The sequence below is a fragment of the Piliocolobus tephrosceles genome, chromosome 4, assembly GCF_002776525.5.
Source record: "Piliocolobus tephrosceles isolate RC106 chromosome 4, ASM277652v3, whole genome shotgun sequence".
NCBI classification, from domain to species: domain Eukaryota; kingdom Metazoa; phylum Chordata; class Mammalia; order Primates; family Cercopithecidae; genus Piliocolobus; species Piliocolobus tephrosceles.
This window is the reverse complement of record NC_045437.1, coordinates 33712587-33734296: the sequence shown is the minus strand read 5'-3', so window position 1 is coordinate 33734296 and position 21710 is coordinate 33712587. Positions and strand designations below refer to the sequence as shown.

The 21710-nt window shown below is 42.2% G+C and overlaps 1 protein-coding gene across 3 annotated transcripts in view; it reads right to left on the bottom strand.

The window, feature by feature from the left end:
- RAI14 (retinoic acid induced 14) overlaps positions 1-21710 on the bottom strand; it is a 172838-nt gene that overhangs the window by 132239 nt on the left and 18889 nt on the right. For 2 of the 3 annotated variants that reach the window (XM_023216537.2, XM_023216539.2), the window contains exon 2: positions 10176-10256. In XM_023216537.2, coding sequence (XP_023072305.1) covers positions 10176-10211 — 36 coding nt within the window. In that variant the 5' untranslated portion in view covers positions 10212-10256. Of the gene's footprint in view, positions 1-9430; positions 9595-10175; positions 10257-21710 lie in introns of those variants that run through there. The other variant, XM_023216538.2, reaches the window with a different exon arrangement.

The window sequence follows — 21710 nt, the reverse complement described above, 5'->3', positions numbered from 1 at the left end:
TGGAGAGGGGAGGGGAGGTGGAGAGGGAGGGGTAGGGGAGGGGAGAAGGGACGGGGAGGGGAGAGGGGAGAGGGGACAGGGGAGGGGAGGGGACAGGGAAGGGGAGGGGAGGGGAGGCTTTACAAGCAACACTGGGAGAAAAGAATCAGCAATAAACCCAATATTAACCAAAAGGGCAACATGGCAACCAAAAATGTGAATAAGATCACAGGTTATATTAATAAAGTTACATATCTAGGAAGTGGAAGTGGATATTCTACCATTTTTAATATTCTTTTACATTTGTTCTAAAGTTTTGCTCAGAATTCTAGGCCTAAAATTTGAGAGTCAGCTGTCATGTAGGTTCAGATTAAACTAATCAATATAATTAAGAATCCTCAAATTTCACAATTTTATAAGTTACATATTGACTGAATACACTGACTTAAAGAGTAAGTTAAAGCTAAGCTTATAATGTAAACTTACAGGCTTACACCATTCCCAAAGTTTTCAATGAAGGTGTGAGATCAGGTCATGATAGTTCCTATCTGGGAAAGGAACCTCAAGGTTATGATGGTAAAATGGTGTACTTAAAAACAAACCCTTGTTCATCCCACACCTTATCAGATCAGGTCACCAATATATTACAGGACATAAAAGGAAAAGCCTAACTAGTTACCTAATGTCACCAGCTGGTAACACTCAAGAGTAGTTTCCATTTCTTTTATTTTTATTTATTTATTTATTTTTAAGATGGAGTCTTACTCTGTCGGCCAGGCTGGAGTGCAGTGGCACAATCTCAGCTCACTGCAACCTCTGCCTCACAGGTTCAAACGATTCTCCTGCCTCAGCTTCCTGATTAGCTAGGACTACAGGTGCATCCCACCATGCCTGGCTAATTTTTGTATTTTTAGTAGAGATGGGGTTTCACCATGTTGGCCAAGCTGGTCTCTAACTCCTGACCTCAGGTGATCCACCTACCTCGGCCTTCCAAAGTGCTGGGATTGTGGGCATGAGCCACCACACCCAGCCAGCAGTTTCCATTTCTAACATGGAAAAGCGTTTAACTTCACCAACAGCAGCATGCTGCAACAGACTTCTACCAATAGGACAATGGGTCCTGGGCAAGCAGTCATCAATAGTTACTTCTGGCATAAAAGGAGACAAAACTGTAAAAGTCACTAAGGTTTAAGAACACTTTGGCACACCTTTATCATCCAAGTCTCAAACAAGACTCTCTGTGGAAACTGCCTGTGGCTGAGTTAATCATCCCCGGTATCCATTCTCCCCTTTCCCTTGAGGCTTAACTGGTTTCAAGGCTGCCAGCAAGAGAATGTTTTCCCGCCTCCCTTGCAGCTAGGTTGGGGCAAGCTCTAACCAGTTCCCTGTGAGGGCAATGATTTGTGTACCTTCAGTTTCACATTCTTTAAAAAGTAAAATGCTAGATGTGTGTGGTGGCTCACTCTCATAATCTTAGGACTTTGGGATGCCAAGGCAGGAGTATTACTTGAGGTCAGGAGTTCAAAACCAGTTTGGGAAACATAGAGAGACACTGTCTCTATACAAAAAAATAAGAAAATTAACCAGGCATGGCATTATGTGCCTGTAGTCCTATTTGGGAGGCCAGTGCAAGAAGATTTCTTGAGCCCAGGAGTTTGAGGCTATAGTGAGCTATAATGACACCACTGTACTCCAGACTGGACCGCAAAGGAAGACACTAAGAAAGACATTGTCACAGAAAAAAAAAAAAAAAAGGAAAGTGTTTCTGCTTTACTTTCCTTCTTTCTGGTTCTCTGGGGAGCACTGTCCAAAGACTTAGGTTATTTTAATGTTTCTAGTAGCCACATTAAAAAAGTAAATAGAAACAAGTGAAATAAATTTTACTCTATTTATTTAATCCAATTATGTCCTAAATAGTAGCACATCAGTGTGTAATTATAAAAAATTATTACAATATTTTACATTCTTTCTTTGGTACAATGTCTTTGAAATTTAGCGTGTATTTTACACCTACAGTATACATCTCAGTTTGGACTAGCACATTTCAAATGCTCAAGAGCCACATGTGGCCAGTGGCTAGCACACTGCACAGAGCAGCTCTAGAGGGTAACAGAGGACACGGGAGAAGGGCTTGGGTTCCTGGGTTAATCTATGGAGCAGAGCTGCCCCAGTGGCTCTTAGACTATTTTTAAACATTTGCTTCAGAAGAAAACAACTTCTACCTTGTTAGAGCTACTGTATAGGGTATTTTATTATTACAGCTTATCGTGTACCTAATTAGTATACCCATTGGGACCTCACAGAAGGACCCTGCAGCTTCTCAGTTATGAAGCAACCCTTCAAAGAATGAACAGGCCAGGCATGGTGGCTCACACCTGTAATTCCAGCAATTTGGGAGGCCAAGGCAAGCAAATCACCTGAGGTCAGGAGTTCGAGACCGGCCTGGGCAGCACGGCGAAAACCCATCTCTACTAAAAATACAAAAAAATCAGCCGGGTATGGTGGCACACGCCTGTGATCACAGCTACTCAGGAGGCTAAGGCAGGAGAATCACCTGAACCCGGGAGGCAGAGGCTGTAGTGAGCTGAGATCGCACCACCACACTCCAGCCTGGGTGACAGAGCAAGACTCTGACACACACACACACACACACACACACAGACACAAAATGAAAAGACTCATGAGTTCACATTGAATCTCATCAAAAACCCTTCCAAAAACATAGCCTAAATCTGAAAAGTTGCTACAGAAACATTTTCAGCATTGGGAAATACATCTTAGAACAAACATATCCAAGGAGAATATGTGGTTCCTTAAACTTTTCCTTGTTCTATTCTTACATTATAAACCTCTACACTTTCCAGCTAACCAGCCCACTGGGCAGCCCAGGAGGCAGGAACCAGCTAGAGACCATCAGATCATTCAGCCTCCCAAGAAAATAAAAATGAAATCCTTTCAGGCAGTGCTTCCCAAAAAGTGAAAGCATTTTCATGAATACAATAACAACTACTCTAATCGTTGAATAATCAAGTTGACCAGAACACACTGACTTTCCTGTTTTAAAAGGGAAGACTCAAGCCAAAAAGGGAGGGACTCAAGCAAAAAGAAAGCCAAGTCTAGTCACTAACGTCATCTTTATAGACATACTGAACCTTTGGCCAATGTTGGCCCCTGTATTGCCATACAGTTGAAAATAACTACATCCACACAACAAAGATCTTTAGGTAGAAACTCAACTGAAAATATCCACAGGATGATTCAGAAGCAATTTCTGTTTCACTCCCAAGGAGAAGTTCATAAAAGAATTTGTCAAACAAAAAACATGTAGGTCAACAACAGCCTTCACTCAAAATGATCAGATAATTAATGCAGAATAAAGACGTAAGACATAACGGTCTAAATGACTCATTACTTGTGTAGACTAGGCTATTTCCCCAAGTTTAGGGGCCAAGCCCTGGGTTTCATATTGGTTTCCAGTTGGAAAAGTATTATGTTTAACTGAGAATTATGGTCTGGGGTAAATAGAATAAAGCTATGACCCATTTAGCCCACAGTGGAGCTCCATGTAGAGAGATGTTTTATTGGCACCACTGGAAGAGCAGAAGCAGCATCTGCTCTTCCTCCCTTCAGAACTGAAATGCATTTGGCTCTCAGGAAACAAAGAATCTTTCCCTGTCACAGGAGGAATAATGCTGACATTGGTGAGCTTTGCCACTGTGGATGAACTTGTGGTGATGTAAAATCACTGTAGAGGTCTTATTTAAGCTTAGAGCAACAGTGTAACATCTATTTTATGCAGTTTAAAGCTTCACAATTTAGGAACCAGGAACTTGTTAGCAAGCATGTGCCATGGGTGACAGCACACAATGCTCTCCCATCAAGGAAAACCAGGAGAGTTACCATCTGTCTGTTATTTACCAAATGTTTGATTTTGGCCAAGTTACTTACCTGCCCTCAGCATTCATTTTTTCCTCTATCAACTGCATTGTAGCAATGGTCTTTACTGGATAGAGTTTTGTAAGCATTAAATGACAAAGAGCAAGCAAAGGGGCTTGGGACCGTGCCTGGCACCTGGTGAGCATTCAATCCATGAGAGCTCCTTATTCCTGTAATAGGAGGTCGGCCATCCATATGTGTTCACTCTTGCTGTTAATATTATGCAGTGGCACCCACTGAAAAACTGTGATGCTCCAGCCTCACTCTCTTAGATGCTGAAAATAGTCCCAAGGATGAACAGTGGAGCTAAGGTCTATGACCGTGCCAGCTCAGTTGGGGAATGCCAGGGCTTCGGAGTAACTGTTCTAGGGTGGAAGGGTATGGAGTTATGTTATGGGTTGACTTGTATCCTCCCAAAAATTCAGGATATCTTGGAGTCCTAAAGCTCTCCCTAACCTCAGAAGGTAACCTTATTTGGAGATAGGGTTTTCACAGAGGTAATCAAGCTAAAATGAGGTCATTATAGTGAGCCCTAATCCAGTATGAGTGGTGTCTTTATGAAAAAGAGGAATCTGGGCACAGACACATGCACAGAGGGAGAATGCCACATGAAGATGAAAGCAGAGATCGGGGCAAGGCTTCTGTGAGCCAAAAACTGCCAGCCAACCACCAAATCTAGGTCAGAGCATGGAACAGATTCGCCCTCGCAGCCCTCACAAGGAACCAACTCTGCCAGTACCTGGATCTTGGGCTTCTAGCCTCCCGAACTCTGAGACAATACATTTCTTTAGTTTCAGCCACCTGGTTTGTGGTACGCTTTGTTACGGCAGTCCTAGCAAACTAATACCAGGCAAAATCAGGCAGTGAGCAGGTTCTCCATTTAAAACAAGCTGAAAAGACCTAGAAAATATGTTGCATGGCACAAATTTGACCAAATTTCTCTCTAGAACTTTAGTAAAGTCTCCTACCTCCACCCAGTGGGGTCATCACTGATTTTTTAAAAATTATGTCTGTTAAAAAAAAAAAGGCTTAGCTTGAAATAGATTTGGCCAAGGTTCCTATGTCTACAGAGAAACTTGGATTTTAAATACTCCCATTGTGTGTATGTGCGTGTGTGTGTGGTGAGGGAAGGAGGCTCCAGCATTTGTAAAAACTTACTATAAATGACTAAAAGCTCTTAAAAGAAATACCTTGGCAGAGATGTTGGTTGTCGACCTTCATGAAAGCTGTTATCTTTTTTTTTTTTCTTACAGATGGAGTTTCACTCTGTCACCCAGGCTGAAGTGAAGTGGTGTGATCTCAGATCACTGCAACCTCTGCCCCCCGGGTTCAAGCAATTCTCCTGCCTCAGCCTCCCGAGTAGCTGGGATTACAAGCATGCACCACCATGCCTAGCTAATTTTTGTATTTTTAGTAGAGACGGGGTTTCGCCATGTTGGCCAGGCTGGTCTCGAACTCCTGACCTCAGGTGATCCACCTGCCTTGGCCTCCCAAAGTGCTAGGATTACAGGTGTGAGCCACCATGCCCTGCTGTGAACTCTTATCTTAATAGGCAACAAACTCAAATCTCTGTCTGAGCAGGATATGCCTGGTTCTTCAAGATTCATGGGGTGTATGCATTTCCTTGGCTGAAAGCGACAATAGTTAGTAGCTGCTATGTAAAGGTATACCATCAATTTAATCTCTCTTAGAGCCTGTCACTTTAAACTGGCTGTTTTGATTTTTTTAATGGAATGTCCGCTGCTTCCCTATTACAATGAAATATAAAATTGGGAATAAATCTTTCATCAAATTAAGCACACACCCTCAAAGTAAACGGTGAAGGCCTCGATCACATTTGAGTGACATTTTCCAAGATTTGTTACAAAGATCTTTCAACCCCATTTCCCATCCCTCAACCTCCACCCATTTCACTCAAGTCACTAAAAATTGGCATCTACAAAGAAATTCCAGAAGCCTGAGCATTTTATTAGCAAAGGGAAATCCCAACCTTTTTGGCCTCATTTTTCATGATGACAGCTCATTTTTCCCTATCGAACCACATACTAGCTGCTGCAAATATTTAAAGAGGTAGAGAAGCTATTTTTTCAAGCTACGGTCATAAAAGATACAAATAATGATCATTGAGAACTCCGTGCTTGCTTAATAAGCTAAAAGTCAGTCTATCCGTTTTTAAAACTAGGATGAAAACTTTATAGTATTCTTCTTTAAATACTCAGGGTCATGCCATGGGCACTCTCCTGAGCTCCTGAACTATTAATATTACTATTTTGTATGTCAAGGGCCATTTTTGAGACTGAGTTAACCCACTGTGCTGCAAGCTGCCTCCCCTGATTGACCTTCTGACCTTTCCCCATCTTCCCAACCACGCTTCCAATGGGAGTCCAGAAGTAAGCCTACATATCTATAGGCAATTGGTCTTTGACAAGAGTGATCAGATCATTCAATGAGGGAAAGAATAGTCTCCTCAACAAATGGTGGTGAGACGACTGGATAAATTTAACCGATGAGATGCAAGAATGAATGAATTTGGATCCGACTCCTACCAGCAAGGCCTGCATGAAGCTCCACCTCCATAAAGCTCCCCAAATTCTCCCATTCTCAATGATTCAGCCCTCTGAAAATTTGCAGCATTTATCACCAGGCCCTACAACTTACAACTAGTTAGTTATATCATCTTAAAGGTAACTTGAGTATCTATAGTCTATACTGCTTGTATTTTGCTCTAATTGTTTCCTACATGTTTTTTTTTCCTCTTCCCTCCTGGATTTTGCTCGCAGTGGCCACAAACTGATCTGGCCACAGACCTCCCAGACACAGGCTGGCTGAAATGCGATCACACCAGTGGGTCACCTGTCTTCTTTATGCAAGCGCGAGAACCTGATCTGCTATTCTCCTCTTCCTATCCCCCAGAAATACAAAGAATCCTTTCTTCCTTCTTTTCCTTCACACAGACAAGCAGGAAAATGTGATGCCCAATGGTTTAAAATATTTTGAGACAGACCACTCGTTTCAGGTTAAAAAAAAATTATAATTTGGTTCATTCAACTGAATATAAATGTTTGTAAACATGTTTTTGCTTAACAATACATATATATGCATGATATATCAAAAACATATATCAAAAACTTCCAAATCAAAGGCATACATTGGAAAACAAGCCTCTCTTCTCCACTCCCTCCCAGCTCTCAGTTTCCCTGTTCGGCAGCAGCAATTGTTACCAGATTATTCTACCCTCCAGACCATGTAAACTTTTTGAATCCTACTTTTTATTGTGGGTTGCTAATTACAAAGAAGAAACAAATATTTACTAAGCATCTCCTGAGAACCAGGCCCTAAGATTTTTGACATTCTTTTTTTTTTCTTTTTTTTGAGACGTAGTTTCACTCTTGTTGCCCAGGCTGGAGTGCAATGGCATGATCTCTGGCTGACTGCAACCTCCGCCTTCTGGGTTCAAGTGATTCTCCTGCCTCAGCCTCCCGAGTAGCTGGGATTACAGGCATGCGCCACCATGCCCAGCTAATTTTGTATTTTTAGTAGAGACAGGTTTCTCCATGTTGGTCAGGGTGGTCTCAAACTCCCAGCCTCAGGTGATCCTCCTGCCCCAGTCTCCCAGAATGCTGGGATCACAGGTGTGAATCACTGCACCCGGCCAACATTCATTTTATGCATTTAACTGTCACCCCAACCTTACAGGGCTAATACTATTTCCTCCACTTTTTCGGTGAGGAATCTAAGGTTCAGAAGAGTAAGAGACTTGTCCAGGGCCACAAACCTAGGTCCAAGTCTAAAGTCACTTTTAAAGCTACTCCCGAGATTGCTCCGTTTTTTGTTTTTTGAGACAGGGCCTTGCTCTGTTACCCAGACTGGAGTGCAGTGGCGTGAACACAATTCACTGTAGCCTTGACCTCTTGGGCTCAAGCCATCCTCCCACCTCAGCCTCCCGAGTAGCTGGAACCATAGGTGTGGCCCACCATAGGTGGCTAATTTTTTAATTGTTTTGTGGAGATGGAGTTTTACCATGTTTGCCCAGGCTGCTCTTGAACTCCTGGACTCAAGATCCTCCTGCCTCAGCCTCCCAAAGTGCTGGGATTACAGGAGTGAGCCACTGTGCCAGCAGATTGCCTAGTTTCTTAAAATAGACTTTCCACCCAAAATTCCTCTTTCAGGAAACATGGGCTCTTCAATCAGGCTGCCTTAGCGCAAAAACTGGTTCTAGAACTTAAAGTTCTAAGAACCCAAACAAATGACTGCATGTCCCTAAGGCCTCAGTTTCTTCATCTGTAAAATGAGCTTAATAGTTATACCCACCACATAAGATTTGTGGCAAGAGTAAATGAATTTCATGTGAAAAGCTTAGCATAGCTCCCGACATTTGGTTAATACTTCCTAATGGTTAATTATTATTAGCATTATCATCATACGGTTGATTAACAAACAGGGCTTTGAAATGTTTTTGTTGTTGTCTTTTTTCATTCCCTCCATTTAGCTGTACAGTTCTGTGGCTTGGGGAAACAATTTGGATGTGGAGAGCCATTTGGAATTGTTGGACTCCATTATACCAATTTCCTCCTCCCCAGGCTCTCCTCCCCAAGGTCTGCTTCTCAACATTTCTTCTCTTAGCACTAACTGCCAAAATCATAGCCTTTTCTGCTGCCAAATCCCAGAAGCTTTTACTAGTGTTATTACAGTGGATTTTTTTAAATCATGGAAATATTTCAGTTTTTCTAACTAGATTCCAGCAACACCCTCCCTACTGCCACCAGGTTTTGATTTTTAAACCAAAAGTTCATGTGCCTATCATTCCTCTGGGCCCCTGTTCATATATATGGAAGTCTAGACTGATGAAATTTTGCTAAAAATAATCTTAACTTATATAAATGAAAGCTACCTAGATTACCTTGGAATACAAAAAGGCATTTGTTAACCTGGTCACATAATTTAGAAACCCCTATCTGCTGAATTGCACAACATTTTCCATTTAATTGCCTTTTTCTCCTTAGCCGAAAGCCACGGGAGATATGTAGGCTGCATAACATACAGCCAGCAGACGATGAGGTTGAAGGAGGTTTCTTAGAAGTCGGATGACCAGGACTTTCACTCTGGCCAACAGCTAGTTTCATGTCTTTGTCAAAGTCTCTTTGCACTCTGTGAGTTTTATTTAATTTACCTAAAGTATAAGAAGATGAGACCAACTTTTTTCATAACGCTTCCCAGTTCCTTCTTTAAGTGGGTCGGTATTTTACCATCATCCCATAAGCATCTCATCTAGCCTGGGTTTTATCAGGGCAGTAAGTTACATGTCATGATGCAGCCTCAGGAGATAAGCTTCAGCCAGAAGTAGGTATGCAAGTTACATATTAGCCATAAAAGACACAGTCTCTATTTATTGCAAAAATGCAGCTGTGCCAAGCTGTCAAAATATAATTCATGGCAAAGCAATAAAATCTAGGTTCATCTGTAATTACCTCGTCTGAAATGATAGCTGCACAAGCCCATTTTGAGAGTGACATACCTTGGCTTCCATCTAATTCCCTTCCATTAATTTCTCCCATTCCACAACTCTGCTCAAAGTTTCTGGAATGCAGCTAGTACAAGACTGGGATCATAGAAGGGTTTATGGGGTGACCTTTTAAAAAAATATTACTGTGTACAACCCCTCTACTACATTTTTCTCCCTTTTCTCCTGAGGGAGACTTTGTTTCATAACTCTTACATCATAACTGGTTCCTCCAATCCAGAGTCTTTTGTGATAGATAACAAATGAGGAAGAGCCCCTGGAATTCAGGGGGAGGAAAGGTACGGGCAGCAATAGGTACCATTTTACCACAAAAGCCTTAACAGAGTTGAACACGTTTCCTAAAGCCAAAGATGAACCATGCTAAATTGTCATTCCTGAACCACCCTCATGAGAGAGACTAGCTTCCTCTAAAAACAACATTCTGAATCAGGATTTCTGGCAACCTTAGAAATGTTGAGATTTTTACTGATTCTTCCTTTGAAGATGTTTAACGTGACGGTTCCTTTCTCTACAGGGCACAGATCCCCAAAATTAAAGAAAAAAAAATTTGAAAGCTATGCACACAAACAGCAAGGAACCTAGAGCATGCCATCTACAGAAGCTACCCTGAGCTGAGACCAAGAGCACTTGAGTGTCTGTAGTTTATTAACTCAGCAGTGCCTTATCAAGGTGGGAGGAGCGTTTCTGCAGCTTCGTGGAGAAGAAGGAACAGCCAGACTCTGAGTCACCGCATACTCACGTCACTCTTCCTGAACTTCGCTTTCAAGCTCTTCATGTTTAGTCCATTCAGCCTTCCAAAGCTCTAGAGATTTTTCAACACCTAAGCGAGAAAAAAAGGACATATGTAGGTTTCCATATAAGGTATTCTGTCTTGATTGGATTACAACTTTGGGTCATGGGAAGGAGACAGAGCAGGGCTGGGTTGGGAAGGTGGTCAGTTAACAGCTGAGGAGTGGTAAATAACATATTTCCATTTATAATATCCTCCCTAGAAGCTTCTGACATTTTCAAATTAACCAAAACTTCCATTTTTTCCTACTTATTAACATTTATTTTAACTGACAAATAAAAATTGTATATACTTTTATAGTGTACAACATGACTTTTGAAATATGCATATATTGTAGAATGGCTAAGTTGAGCTAATTAACATACGCATTGCCTCACATACTTATTATTTCACTGTGATGAGAACATTCCAAATCTACTCTCAGGAATTTTTCAAGTATACAATACACTAACTATAGTGACCATATTGTACAATAGATCTCTTCATCTATTCCTCCTAACTGAAACGCTGCATCCTTTGACCAACATCTCCCCATCCACCTCCCCCACCGCCCCACTCCCACACCCCTACCCCTGCTCCTGGTAACTACTATTCTATTCTCTGCTTCTATGAACTGGACCTTCTTAGATTTCTGTATCAGTGAGTTCTAAAACATTAAAAGTAGAGCAAGTCTAACTTACTGCTTAACTGTCACTATACAAAATGCTGTATCTCTATGTTCAAGTAATTCCTCGACATATTTTCTGTGCTGCAATCATGCCATCCACCTCCTTGTGAAAGTGATGAGGAAAACAGTTCATATTCCAGATGCCGCTCATTCCCTATTTATTTTTCTCAGTGTTTGTTCCCGTATCCCCTCCCCAGAATGCACAGGGCAGTTAGTGAAAAAATGCCAGGAACAACAAAACCTCCCTCATCAAATAGCTCATTCCTCAGGGGGCCTCTCTAAACAATGCAAGACTCTCAGGGTCCTGTGGGACTCAGCAATTCTGAGTTGCAGCTGAATCTTAAGCAATCACTTCATTTAACATGGGTCTGTGGTCCCCTGGAAATCGAATGTAATTATCTTTTAGCAAGCATGTATTTACCTTTTTCAGGGAAGAATGTTCCGAGTTTTCACTGGATTCTACAAGGTAGTTGCCACCCTTCAAAAGTCAAGATTGCTTGTCTAGTCTAAGTGCCTCATTCGCAGAAGTAGAAACAGAGCCTCAGACAAGTTTTGAAACTTGACTGAGTCACAAAGTCTATTCATGATGAGATTCAGAACCAGACCCTAAGGCCTGCTTAGTGGCTGAATGTTTTCACTGACCTATATAGTTTTTTTTTTTTTTTTTTTAATTTCAATAGTTTGGGGGTATAGGTAGTTTTTTGATACACAAATTTCTTAGCAATGAATTCTGAGATTTTAATGCAACCAATATGTTGTGTTTTATCCCTCACCTGTCTCCCAACCTCCCCTACCCCTAGTCCTGACAGTCCATTATATCACTCTGTATGTTTTTGCATCCTTATAGCTTAGCTCCCACTTACAAGTGAGAACATACGGTATTTGGTTTTCCATGCCAGAGTTCCTTCACTTGGAATAACGGCCTCCAGTTCCATCCAGCACTGCCCTATACAGGTTTACAACTAAAACCAAAAAGCCAAATCCTGTGTTAAAACATGTATAGACCTTATCTTTTTTTTTTTTTTTTTTTCATTTTTTGTGGAGAATGGGGTCTCACTATATTGCCCAGGCAGGTCACGAACTCCTGGGCTCAAGCTATCCTCCAGCCTCTCCCTCCCTGAGAGCTGGGATTACAGTCATGAGCCACTGTGCCCAGCAAACATGTACAGACTCTACCTTTTTCATTACATTTTGAAATGTACAAAATGTGTAACCTTTGCATGTAGATAAAACAATGAAAATACACTTAGGTCAAAAAAGGCAAGATAATCTATATGAAAGTTCCCATCACATAGTAAATGCTCAATAAATGTCACGTGAAGCCCACTGTAAGTGAGAACAGGTGACCTTTAACAGCACCATCCCAGAGAACTGAGGAATAGCAGGCACACGTTTACCACAGTTAACCACTGTTTTCAGAAGCCTTGCCAGGTCAGCTCACATTCCCCCAAATCCTTATTATTCTGAACAAAACTGACTTGAGAGGATGGTTGGGGAGTGCAAGCCACTGAATGCAGTACTCATCCTTCTTCATGCGCTTGTTGCTACCTCCAGAAGTCACCCAGTGACTCTCTGGCTTCCAATGTGTCTACTTTCATTCTTTCTGCTGTCATTGATTAGGCCCCTTGGATAAATGGTGTGAAAACCCAGTCATCATGAAGCACTTTGATGGCATGAATCTGGGGGCCTCACTGTGACTGCAGCCTCTCCACGGCCCCTTTCAATCTTCCCAGCCTCAGCAGGAGTGACAGATGCATGTTGCCTTGGAAACGACACACACCATAATTATACATTGTTAACTGCCAAGCATTTAATCACAGAGAAGGCTGGGCTAGTACCTGAATAGCAAGTGCAAATTCCAGGGCAGTGATTCTCAAAGTCAGCCCCTAGTTAATCCATATCAGAAGGACCTGGGGACTAAATGGAACCTTTCAGCCCCTGTCCTGTGAAAATTGAATCTCAAGGGGTAGAGCCCAGGAACTTCCTTCGTTGAATCTTTTGCACACTGAAGTTAGAGAAACTAGAACTGATGTAGGTGGAACAGGAACACACTTGTCAGAGTTGGGCTGGTTCAGAAACCAAAGTTGGGTTGTTTTTTTTATTTTTCAAGTCAAAACAGAATCACCTTTTGATGAATCAAAGTAGAAATAATGATAATCAGATATTCCCAAACTGTCGCTGGCTAGCCCAGGGTTTCTACACCAACTGTTGCTAGAAAGTGGAAATCATCCTTCGAATTGAATTCCTTCCCCCTTCTTGTGGAAGTACTAATAACCAAGGAAACAGGATAAATCAGTCCAGCAGAAAAGGGAGAAAAGAGAGGCCACGTATTGGGTAACCCAAAATCGTGCAGTTCCCCACAGCAGAGCCACTCAAAGCATTCCTTCATTCCCACATTCAGAGAGCACAAAGTCTTAGGCAACAGTGGGTAAGATTTTTGTTTGAGGTCATGGGGGTTTCGTGGGTGTTGTGTTCGTTTTTCTGTGTATTTGTCTTTGGCTTTTCTTTTTTTTTTTTTAAGCGTGCAGTGAAAAGTATACAAACTCTTATTTGAAGAGGATTAAATAAATAAAGCAATAATTCCAAAAGTTCCCAAGGGAAGGTATTAACTGCCAAATTGAGTGTCTTCCTGAAGTCCCTGGCTTTGGGTGTGTGACAGCTGGGTGACCCACGGGCCTAACTCCACAGTGATAGAGATAAGTGTCAAAGGAAAAGAAGTTCTGGAAATCCACACAATGGTAACTCTAGAGGCATGAACTGTAGCTGGGGTAAAGTTATTAATAGATCACTGCTTTCCTGGTATTCATGAAAGGATCCCACACCTGGAAGCCATGGCTGGCGGGAAGTAATGTGGCCCCTGGAATAACGCCAGGTGCCAGCTGTCTCAGCATCTCCTCTTCCTCAAGATGAATCATGAGTAAACAGACTCGCCTTCCTTGGGCCAACTGGGATCTTACAGTCCCATTTTCAATCCCAAACTTCCAAAGCCCAGGCTGGGCTACATACAGCCTATGTTGAGTAAAGTGACATCTATCAGTTTGGCAAGGCCACACTAAAGGCAGTCCTTGGAAAAGTCATTAAATCAAGATGATTACTTCAAAAGAAATGCAGCAAAGCTGAATTAGCTGTACAGCAGCCTAACTGGAGTATGTTCCAGACAGGATCATGCATCTATGGAAAAAGCTCTCTGAACTAAGTTCTCCCATTTGAAGCAGAATAAAGCATACCTACCCACTGAGCAGAAATACTAGTCAGTTTGTTTCCCATTTAATTCAAAATAAGTCCCTGCAATATGGCATCCATCACTGGCCACCAATCGTCAATCACTGGCCACCAATCATCACTGGCCACCAATCATCACAGAATGGATGTCACATTGATAGATGAGGATGGACCAAGGCAGAGATGTACATGCTTGTCTCCATCTCATTTGAAAGACTGGATGCAATGCTGTTTATTTATTAATTCATTTTCCCCTTAAAAACATAATTTAACTCCCAATCCTAGCCTGCATTTTAAAATCTTGATATTAGCCTATACAGCTTTATCATTAACAAAAAAGTTAAACTTCTTTGGGTATTAAAAAAAAAAAAAAAAAAGCTTTACAATGGATATGGGGTTTTCTTTTGGGTGTAATGAAAATGTTCTAAGATTTATTGCTGTAATTGTTGCACAACCTGTGAACACACTAAAAACCATTCATTTATACACTTTCAGGAGGTGAAGTGAATGGTATATGAATGATATCTCAACAAAGCTGTTATTTTTTAAAAAGCTTAATAATCTCTATTACATTCGCCAGTCCTTAGGATTAAGAAAATTCCAGGTTATTCGGATATGGTGGCTCATGCCTGTAATCCCAGCACTTTGGGAGGCTGAGGCGGGCGGATCATTTGACGTTGCAAGTTCGAGACCAGCTGACTAACATGGTGAAACCCTGTCTCTACTGAAAATACAAAATTAGCCAGGCGTAGTGGCACATGCCTGTAATCCCAGCTACTACGGAGGCTGAGGCAGGAGAATCGCTTGGGCCCAGGAGGCAGAGGTTGCCGTGAGCCGAGATCACACCATTGCACTCCAGCCTGGGCAACAAGAGTAAACTCCATCTCAAAAAAAAAAAATAAAGAAAGAAAATTCCAGGTTAGAAACCCCTAGACTGATGAAAAAAGAAATGCAGTCAGGCGGGCACAGCAGCTCACGTCTCTAATCCCAACATTTTGGGAGGCTGAAGTGGAAGGACTACTTGAAACCAAGCATTCAAGACCAGCCTGGGCAACATGGCAAGACCCTGTCTCTACAAAAAAAAAAAAAAAAATTAATTAGCTGGTGGTGGTGGCACATGGCGCGTAGTCCTTGCTACTCAGGAGGATGAAGTGGAAGGGTCACTGGAGCCTGGGAGTTCAAGGCTACAGGAATCCATGATCATGCCACTGCTCTTCAGCCTGGATGAAAGAGTGAGACCCTCTCTCTAAAAAAATAATAATAATATTCCGTCACAAAATATGGGAATACATCTATAGAATTCTCAGCCAAACCAGAACACTAACATGTGCCCCTAAATAGGCTTCAGGACTTTTTCTTCCAAGTTAAAAAGGACATCAGACTTAAAATCCACACCACAGACCAAGTGCTGAACAAGCCTCAACACACTCCTTCTCTCCTTGTCGGCATCTACCTCTTCTCACTCAAGTGCTTGAGTATTTCTTTAGACAATAATCTCTCTGCAACAAAAATGGAATTTTAACCAAAGCCGTATAAACATTCAATTTTCTCAATCCAGCAAAACAAACACATTCTGTCAAAGGTCTCTCCACACCAACTTCCCAGTGAAGGTATCCTTAACAACACAGCACCTCACGCCATCCGAACCCCTCCCAGCGGGCGGAAGCTGCTTCAACCTCTGCCTCTCAGACAGGGCTGTGCTGTGAGTTATGTTGCTGCTTCTGGAAGAACATAAAAATGGGAAGCAGGGCCCAACGGGTACTGTTCCCTCTTGCCCAATTTAGTTTACAGCAGATTTGTACTGTTCTAGAAAGACAGAATTTTAAATACATACAAAGACTCAGGATAGGAACTATGAGCAGGCCCAGAGGACTCCAAACTGACTGAGGATATGAATAAAGAATAATTAAAAAATCATCTTATAAGTAGGTGTTAAATACTGTAGAAATTCAAAGAGTGAGAATTTTGAAGGGCTAGAAAAATATCAGAGAAGTCTTCCTAAATGGGAGCAGGGCTCTAACTGAACTTAAAGGAAACATGGGATTTGGACAGGTGAAGGAGGAAAGGGTATTTTGTCCATCTCTCTCACAAGATGGGGGACTCCTTTCTTAGACTTTCCAGGTAAGGGTCTGACACCTGTTCAGTCTCCCCAAGTGGTCCCATAAGCTATGGTGTGAATGTGTCCTCCAGAAGTTCATGTGCTGGAAACTTAATTGCCAATGTAACAGTATTAAGGGATGAGGACTTCAAGAGTGATTGGGTCATGAGAGTTCCACCCTCCTGAATGGATTCATGCTTTATGATGGGAGTGAGTTAGTACTTGCCAGAGCTCGTTATTATAAAAGTGAGCTAGTCGTGCTTTGTGGTCTCTTTCGCATCCACCTTCTGCCACCAGATGTCCCTTGCTAAGGACCAGCACTGTGTCCTTGGACTTCCCAAACTCCAGAACTATGAACCCAGTATGCTTATTTTCTCTGTAAATTACCCAGTCTGTGGTATTCTGTTATAGCAACAGAAAATAGACTAAGACAGTAGGGGTGGTAGGAATCATTGCATAGTTCTCTGCAAAGAAAGATACTCCCGCAGTCTGACTCCTTTAGACCCTGGATGTGAGTGAGGGATTCAAGAACCCCGTTACCAGTTTTCAGCTGATTTCAAAATTTACATCTCAGACTACCTACTTACTTTGCAATAGAGTGTTTTCATTTTGCCTGCACTTGAGCGCTCTGGCCATTGGCATATAATCAGTAAATGTTTTACAGGTGAACATGCAGAACAAAGATATAGGATAAAGTGCTTGGATAGACTTTAGAACTCACCTCTGACCTTAGCAAGGCTCTCATGGATCCCAAGTGCACTGACGAGGGTGAGTTCTCTGACACGGGTTAGCGTCATTGGGATATTTGTACAAACGCAACACGGTAATTGGGTTTTACTACATGCAAAAGAAAAGCACTAAGGTTGTAAAATACCCAGCTCATTTGGCCTCTGAAATCTTACCAGGATGCCCCTCCTTTTTCCTTCCCACCTGCCCCTTCCCTCTCATTACTGCTGTCCTCATGCAGCATCCCCCCAGTCACGGGCTAAGCCTACCTAAAGGAGCTGACCATTTTCAATAATGCAACATTAGGGTCAGAGGAGAGCAAGGATCATCAGCTAGTACCCTGGAGGCAAATTCTTAGGACAGAGATTTTCTCAGCCTGATTCTAGAACTATGGGGCAAGCCAGGGATTCCCCCCACAAATCAACATGCCTGCTGTGTTATTTCATGTGAGACCTTCCTCCCCTTCTAGTCAGGGAGCTCCTCAAGAAGGAAAGCGTCCATCCTAGACAGGGCCAGGGTTTCACCTCTGGCCCCAGCAAGACTCTCTTTATAGTCAAAACTTAGTGAAACTTTGCACTGCTTAAATGAATCAATGATGAATGAATGAATGAGCACTACGGTTAGGTTGGAAACACAGACATGCCACAGTCATTTTAGCCTGAGGTGCAAATTTTCAAAGGATTCAACTGAAAACTGGTTAACAGGGCTCTTACTCACATCCAGGTCTAAAAGGGTCAGAGTGTGTGTGGACTGTGGGACCGTCTTCCTTTAGAGAGAGCTATGCAATGATTCCTACCACACCTACTCAACCTCATGAGAGGCTTACAGGACTGAAGAGATCGGACGGTGTCTGATCCACACCTGAAAAATCTAAAACGGAGAGAAACTGGGCTATGCTTCAAGGATGGAAATGAAGGAGAGGTTGCTGTTGTGTTGTAATCAGCCTGAATACTGGAGTTTATTTGTGCATAAATATGTGTTTCCTATGGAGCATGTGTAGACAACTCACAATAGAAGGAAATAAGTGGTGCTAGATTCTGTGTAATAGGGTAGATTGGAAGGACAGAGGGCAGAGGGAAGCAGATTCCCTGATGGAGAAGCAACAAACTCGAGGCAATCACATGACATTCATCAAGGGAATTGCAGAAGAGGGTTCTGTAGTGATGGTCCAAGAATGGAGTGAGAAGAGGGAGATCTCCAGGGCTGCCACAGCAAAGTACCACAGACTGGGTAGTTTAAACAACACAAAATAAAGCCCAAGGTCAAGGTGTCAACAGGGTTGGTTTCCTTCTGAGGCACTTCTTCGTGGCCTGTAGATGGATGTCTTCGCCCTGTGTTTTCACATGGTCTTCTGTGTGTGTCCGCATCCTAATCACTTCATCTTATGAGGACACCAGTCATATTGGATTAGAGTCCACCCATATACCTTATTTTACCTTAATTACCCCTACAAAGGTCCTGTCTCCAAATACAGGTACATTCTGAGAAACTGGGGGTTAGGACTTCAACACAGAAATGGGATAGAGGGGCACAATTCAGTCCATAACATTCCCAGAAATAGCCCAGAATTAAGAGTAAAACAAACATCTGTCAAATTCAGAACATGGCACTATCATACTATAGTACCAGTCAAATAAGAATTTTCAGCCAGAAGTGGTGGCGGGTGCCTGTAATCCCAGCTACTCGGGAGGCTGAGGCATGAGGATTGCTTAAACCTGGGAGGTGGAGGTTGCAGTGAGCTGAGATCGTGCCACTGCACTCCAGGCAGGGTGACAGAGTAAGACACTGTCTCAAAAAAAAAAAAAAAAAAAAGAACTTTTTTATCCCTCTAACTTCTTATCTTCCCCTGCCCTAGCCCTAGGTTTACCATAGAGAGATCCCTAGAGGGATCCCAAACTGTGATAGGAAGATGCCGGAGGCAGGGTAGCAGGGACAAAGAGAAAAGGGAGAGCTATTTAACTTTAAATCAAATTTCAACATTTTATTGTTATTAGATTGGTGCAAAAGTCATCACGGTTTTTGCCACTAAAATACCAAAACCATGATTACTTTTGCACCAACCTAATATTTGACATTGAGGACTCTAAATTCTGAATTAAGAGTATTTAGCAGTTGAAACTGACTGCAGAACTTTTTTTTTAAATCTAAGAGTAAGTCAGAGGCTGGGTGCAGTCGCTCATGCCTATAATCCCAGCACTATGGGAGGCCAAGGTGGGAAGATCACTTGAGCCAGAGACCAGCCTGGACAACATAGTGAGATCTCCATCTCTACAAAAATAAAAGTAAATTAGCTGGGTATGGTGGGGAGCACCTGGAGGCCCAGGTACTTGGGAGGCTGAGGCAAGAGGATCACTTAAGCCCAGAAGTTTGAGGCTACAGGGAGCTATGACTGTCACTACACTCCAGCCTGAGAGACAGCGTGAGACCCCATTTTTTAAAAAAGAAATGGCCAGGTGTGGTGGCTCACGCCTGTAATCCCAGCACTTTGGAAGGGCAAGGAGGGTGGATCACTTGAGGTCAGAAGTTTGAGACCAGCCTGCCAAAATGGCAAAACCTCGTCTCCACTAAAAATAAAAAAATGAGCCAGGCGTGGTGGTGCATGCCCATAATTCCAGCTACTGGGGAGGCTAAGGCAAAGAATCACTCGAACCCAGGAGACAAAGGTTGCAGTGAGCTGAGATCATGCCACTTTACTCCATCCTGGGCAACTGAGTGAAACTGTGCCCCCCCCCCAAAAAAAAAAAGGTCATAGATTTCATCCACAGACAAGGAATATACTAACCTCACAAAATAACTTTCAGACAGGGGGATACAAAACAAGGCTGCTTTATGATTACTATCTTATAAATCTTATTTATTCAGCAAACCAGATATGTTATAAATGCATAAACAAGCAAACTTTCTTTTATGAATTAACAAAAGTACAGGTTTGTTAAAAGACTGCCCACATAAAGTTAGGGGGGGAAAGACATAACAATAATGTCATCTTGTCAGTGAATCGTTTCCAAAATACTTTAATATCTCAGATTTTTTTCCAAGAAAATAAATGAGCACATTCTTTTTAAACCACAAATGTCATTTAGATACTGTATCATAATGATCATGTAGTAAAACTCTTTTGAGACCATTCATCTCCTATATTCACAACTTGCCTTTATCCAGGGGATGACATTTCTCTTGGAAACCAAATATACCATTCTTCTTTGAGAATAAAACCTGCCATCAACCAGGATTGATCTTAGTCTATGAATCAGCCAGAGCCAGCGGCACTGACTGACACAAAATTGGCTGTGGTTCTGGCAGCACTACTTTCTGGTCTGTCAAATCCACGACTCACATGCTCCAATAAGCCTACCAAAGAAAAGTCCCAAGGTTACCTCCTGCCCTAAATCCATCCAATTTAAAAAGCATGGCTTAATCAAAACAAACTACCTCTGGAATATAACAATCACTCTAGGACTAAGAAACTCCATGCAATTATCCCTTAAATCCAGGTTATTTTTAAGATGATCCCTAAAATGCTCGTCCTGTTCTGTGTTACCTTTTGATGTTCATTACAATACCACCTTCTAAACACACCACCGTGTTGGCCTCTGAAGAGAAAAACCACGTCACACGTGCCCTGCAACTGACCCCAAGGGTCACCCCAAGTCACTCCAAGTCACTATGCATGGGTAAGCCCCTTCATGTCTTCCTCCAAAATCCATTCCTTAAGTTTCACCTATCCTGAAACCCAAAAGAGCCCATCAAGTTTAAACACAGAGATCCAATCCTCAAACATTAGTGGTGAAAATGTAAAATGGTATAGCCATTGTGAAATGCAGTGTGACAATGTCTTACAAAGTTAAATATACATTTACCATATGACTCAGCAATGCTATTCCTACCTATGAGAGAAATGAAAATGTATGTCCACATAAAGACTGAGTATTTATAGAAGTAGCATTCGTAATTGTGGAAAAAGTAAAACAACAGAAATGTCTGTCTACTAGGTAAATAATCTGTGGCAATTCCATATAATGGAATACTACCCAGCAATAAAAAGGAATAGAACGCTGATCCATGGTAAAGCATGGATCTTGCTGTGTTGCCCAGGCTGGAGTGTAGTGGCACCATCATAGCCCTCTGCAGCCTCAAACTCCTGGGCTCAAGTGATCTCCCACCTCAGCCTCCTGAGTAGCTGGGACTACCGGTGTGCATCACCACACCCAGCTAATTTTTGTATTCCTTGTAGAAAAAGAGTCTTGCTGTCTTGCCCAGGCTGGTCTTGAACTGCTGGCCTCAAATGTTCCTCCGGCCTGTGCCTCCCAAAGTGCTGGGATTAGAGGTATGAGTCACCACGCCTCAGGATTGTATTTCTAAGACATGTCTAGAAAAGGCAAATTTATAAAGACAAAAAGTTGATTGGTGGTTGTCCAGGGCTGGGAACGCTAATAGGAAGTAATTGCAAATGCCATAAAGGATCTTTCTGGGGTGAGGGAAATGTTCTAAAACTAGATGATGGTGATGACTGCAAAATTCTGTTCATTTACGAAAAGTCGTTGAATTGTATACTAAAATTAGTGAATTTTACAGAAAGTAGGTTCTATCTCAGTGAAGTTGTTCTCAAAAAGATCCAATGGCCCGGGCACGGGTGGCTTACACCTGTAATCCCAGCACTTTGGGAGGCAGGGGCAGGTGGATCACGAGGTCAAGCGATCAAGACCATCCTGGCCAATATGGTGAAACCCCATCTCTGCTAAAAATACAAAAATTAGCTGAGTGTGGTGAT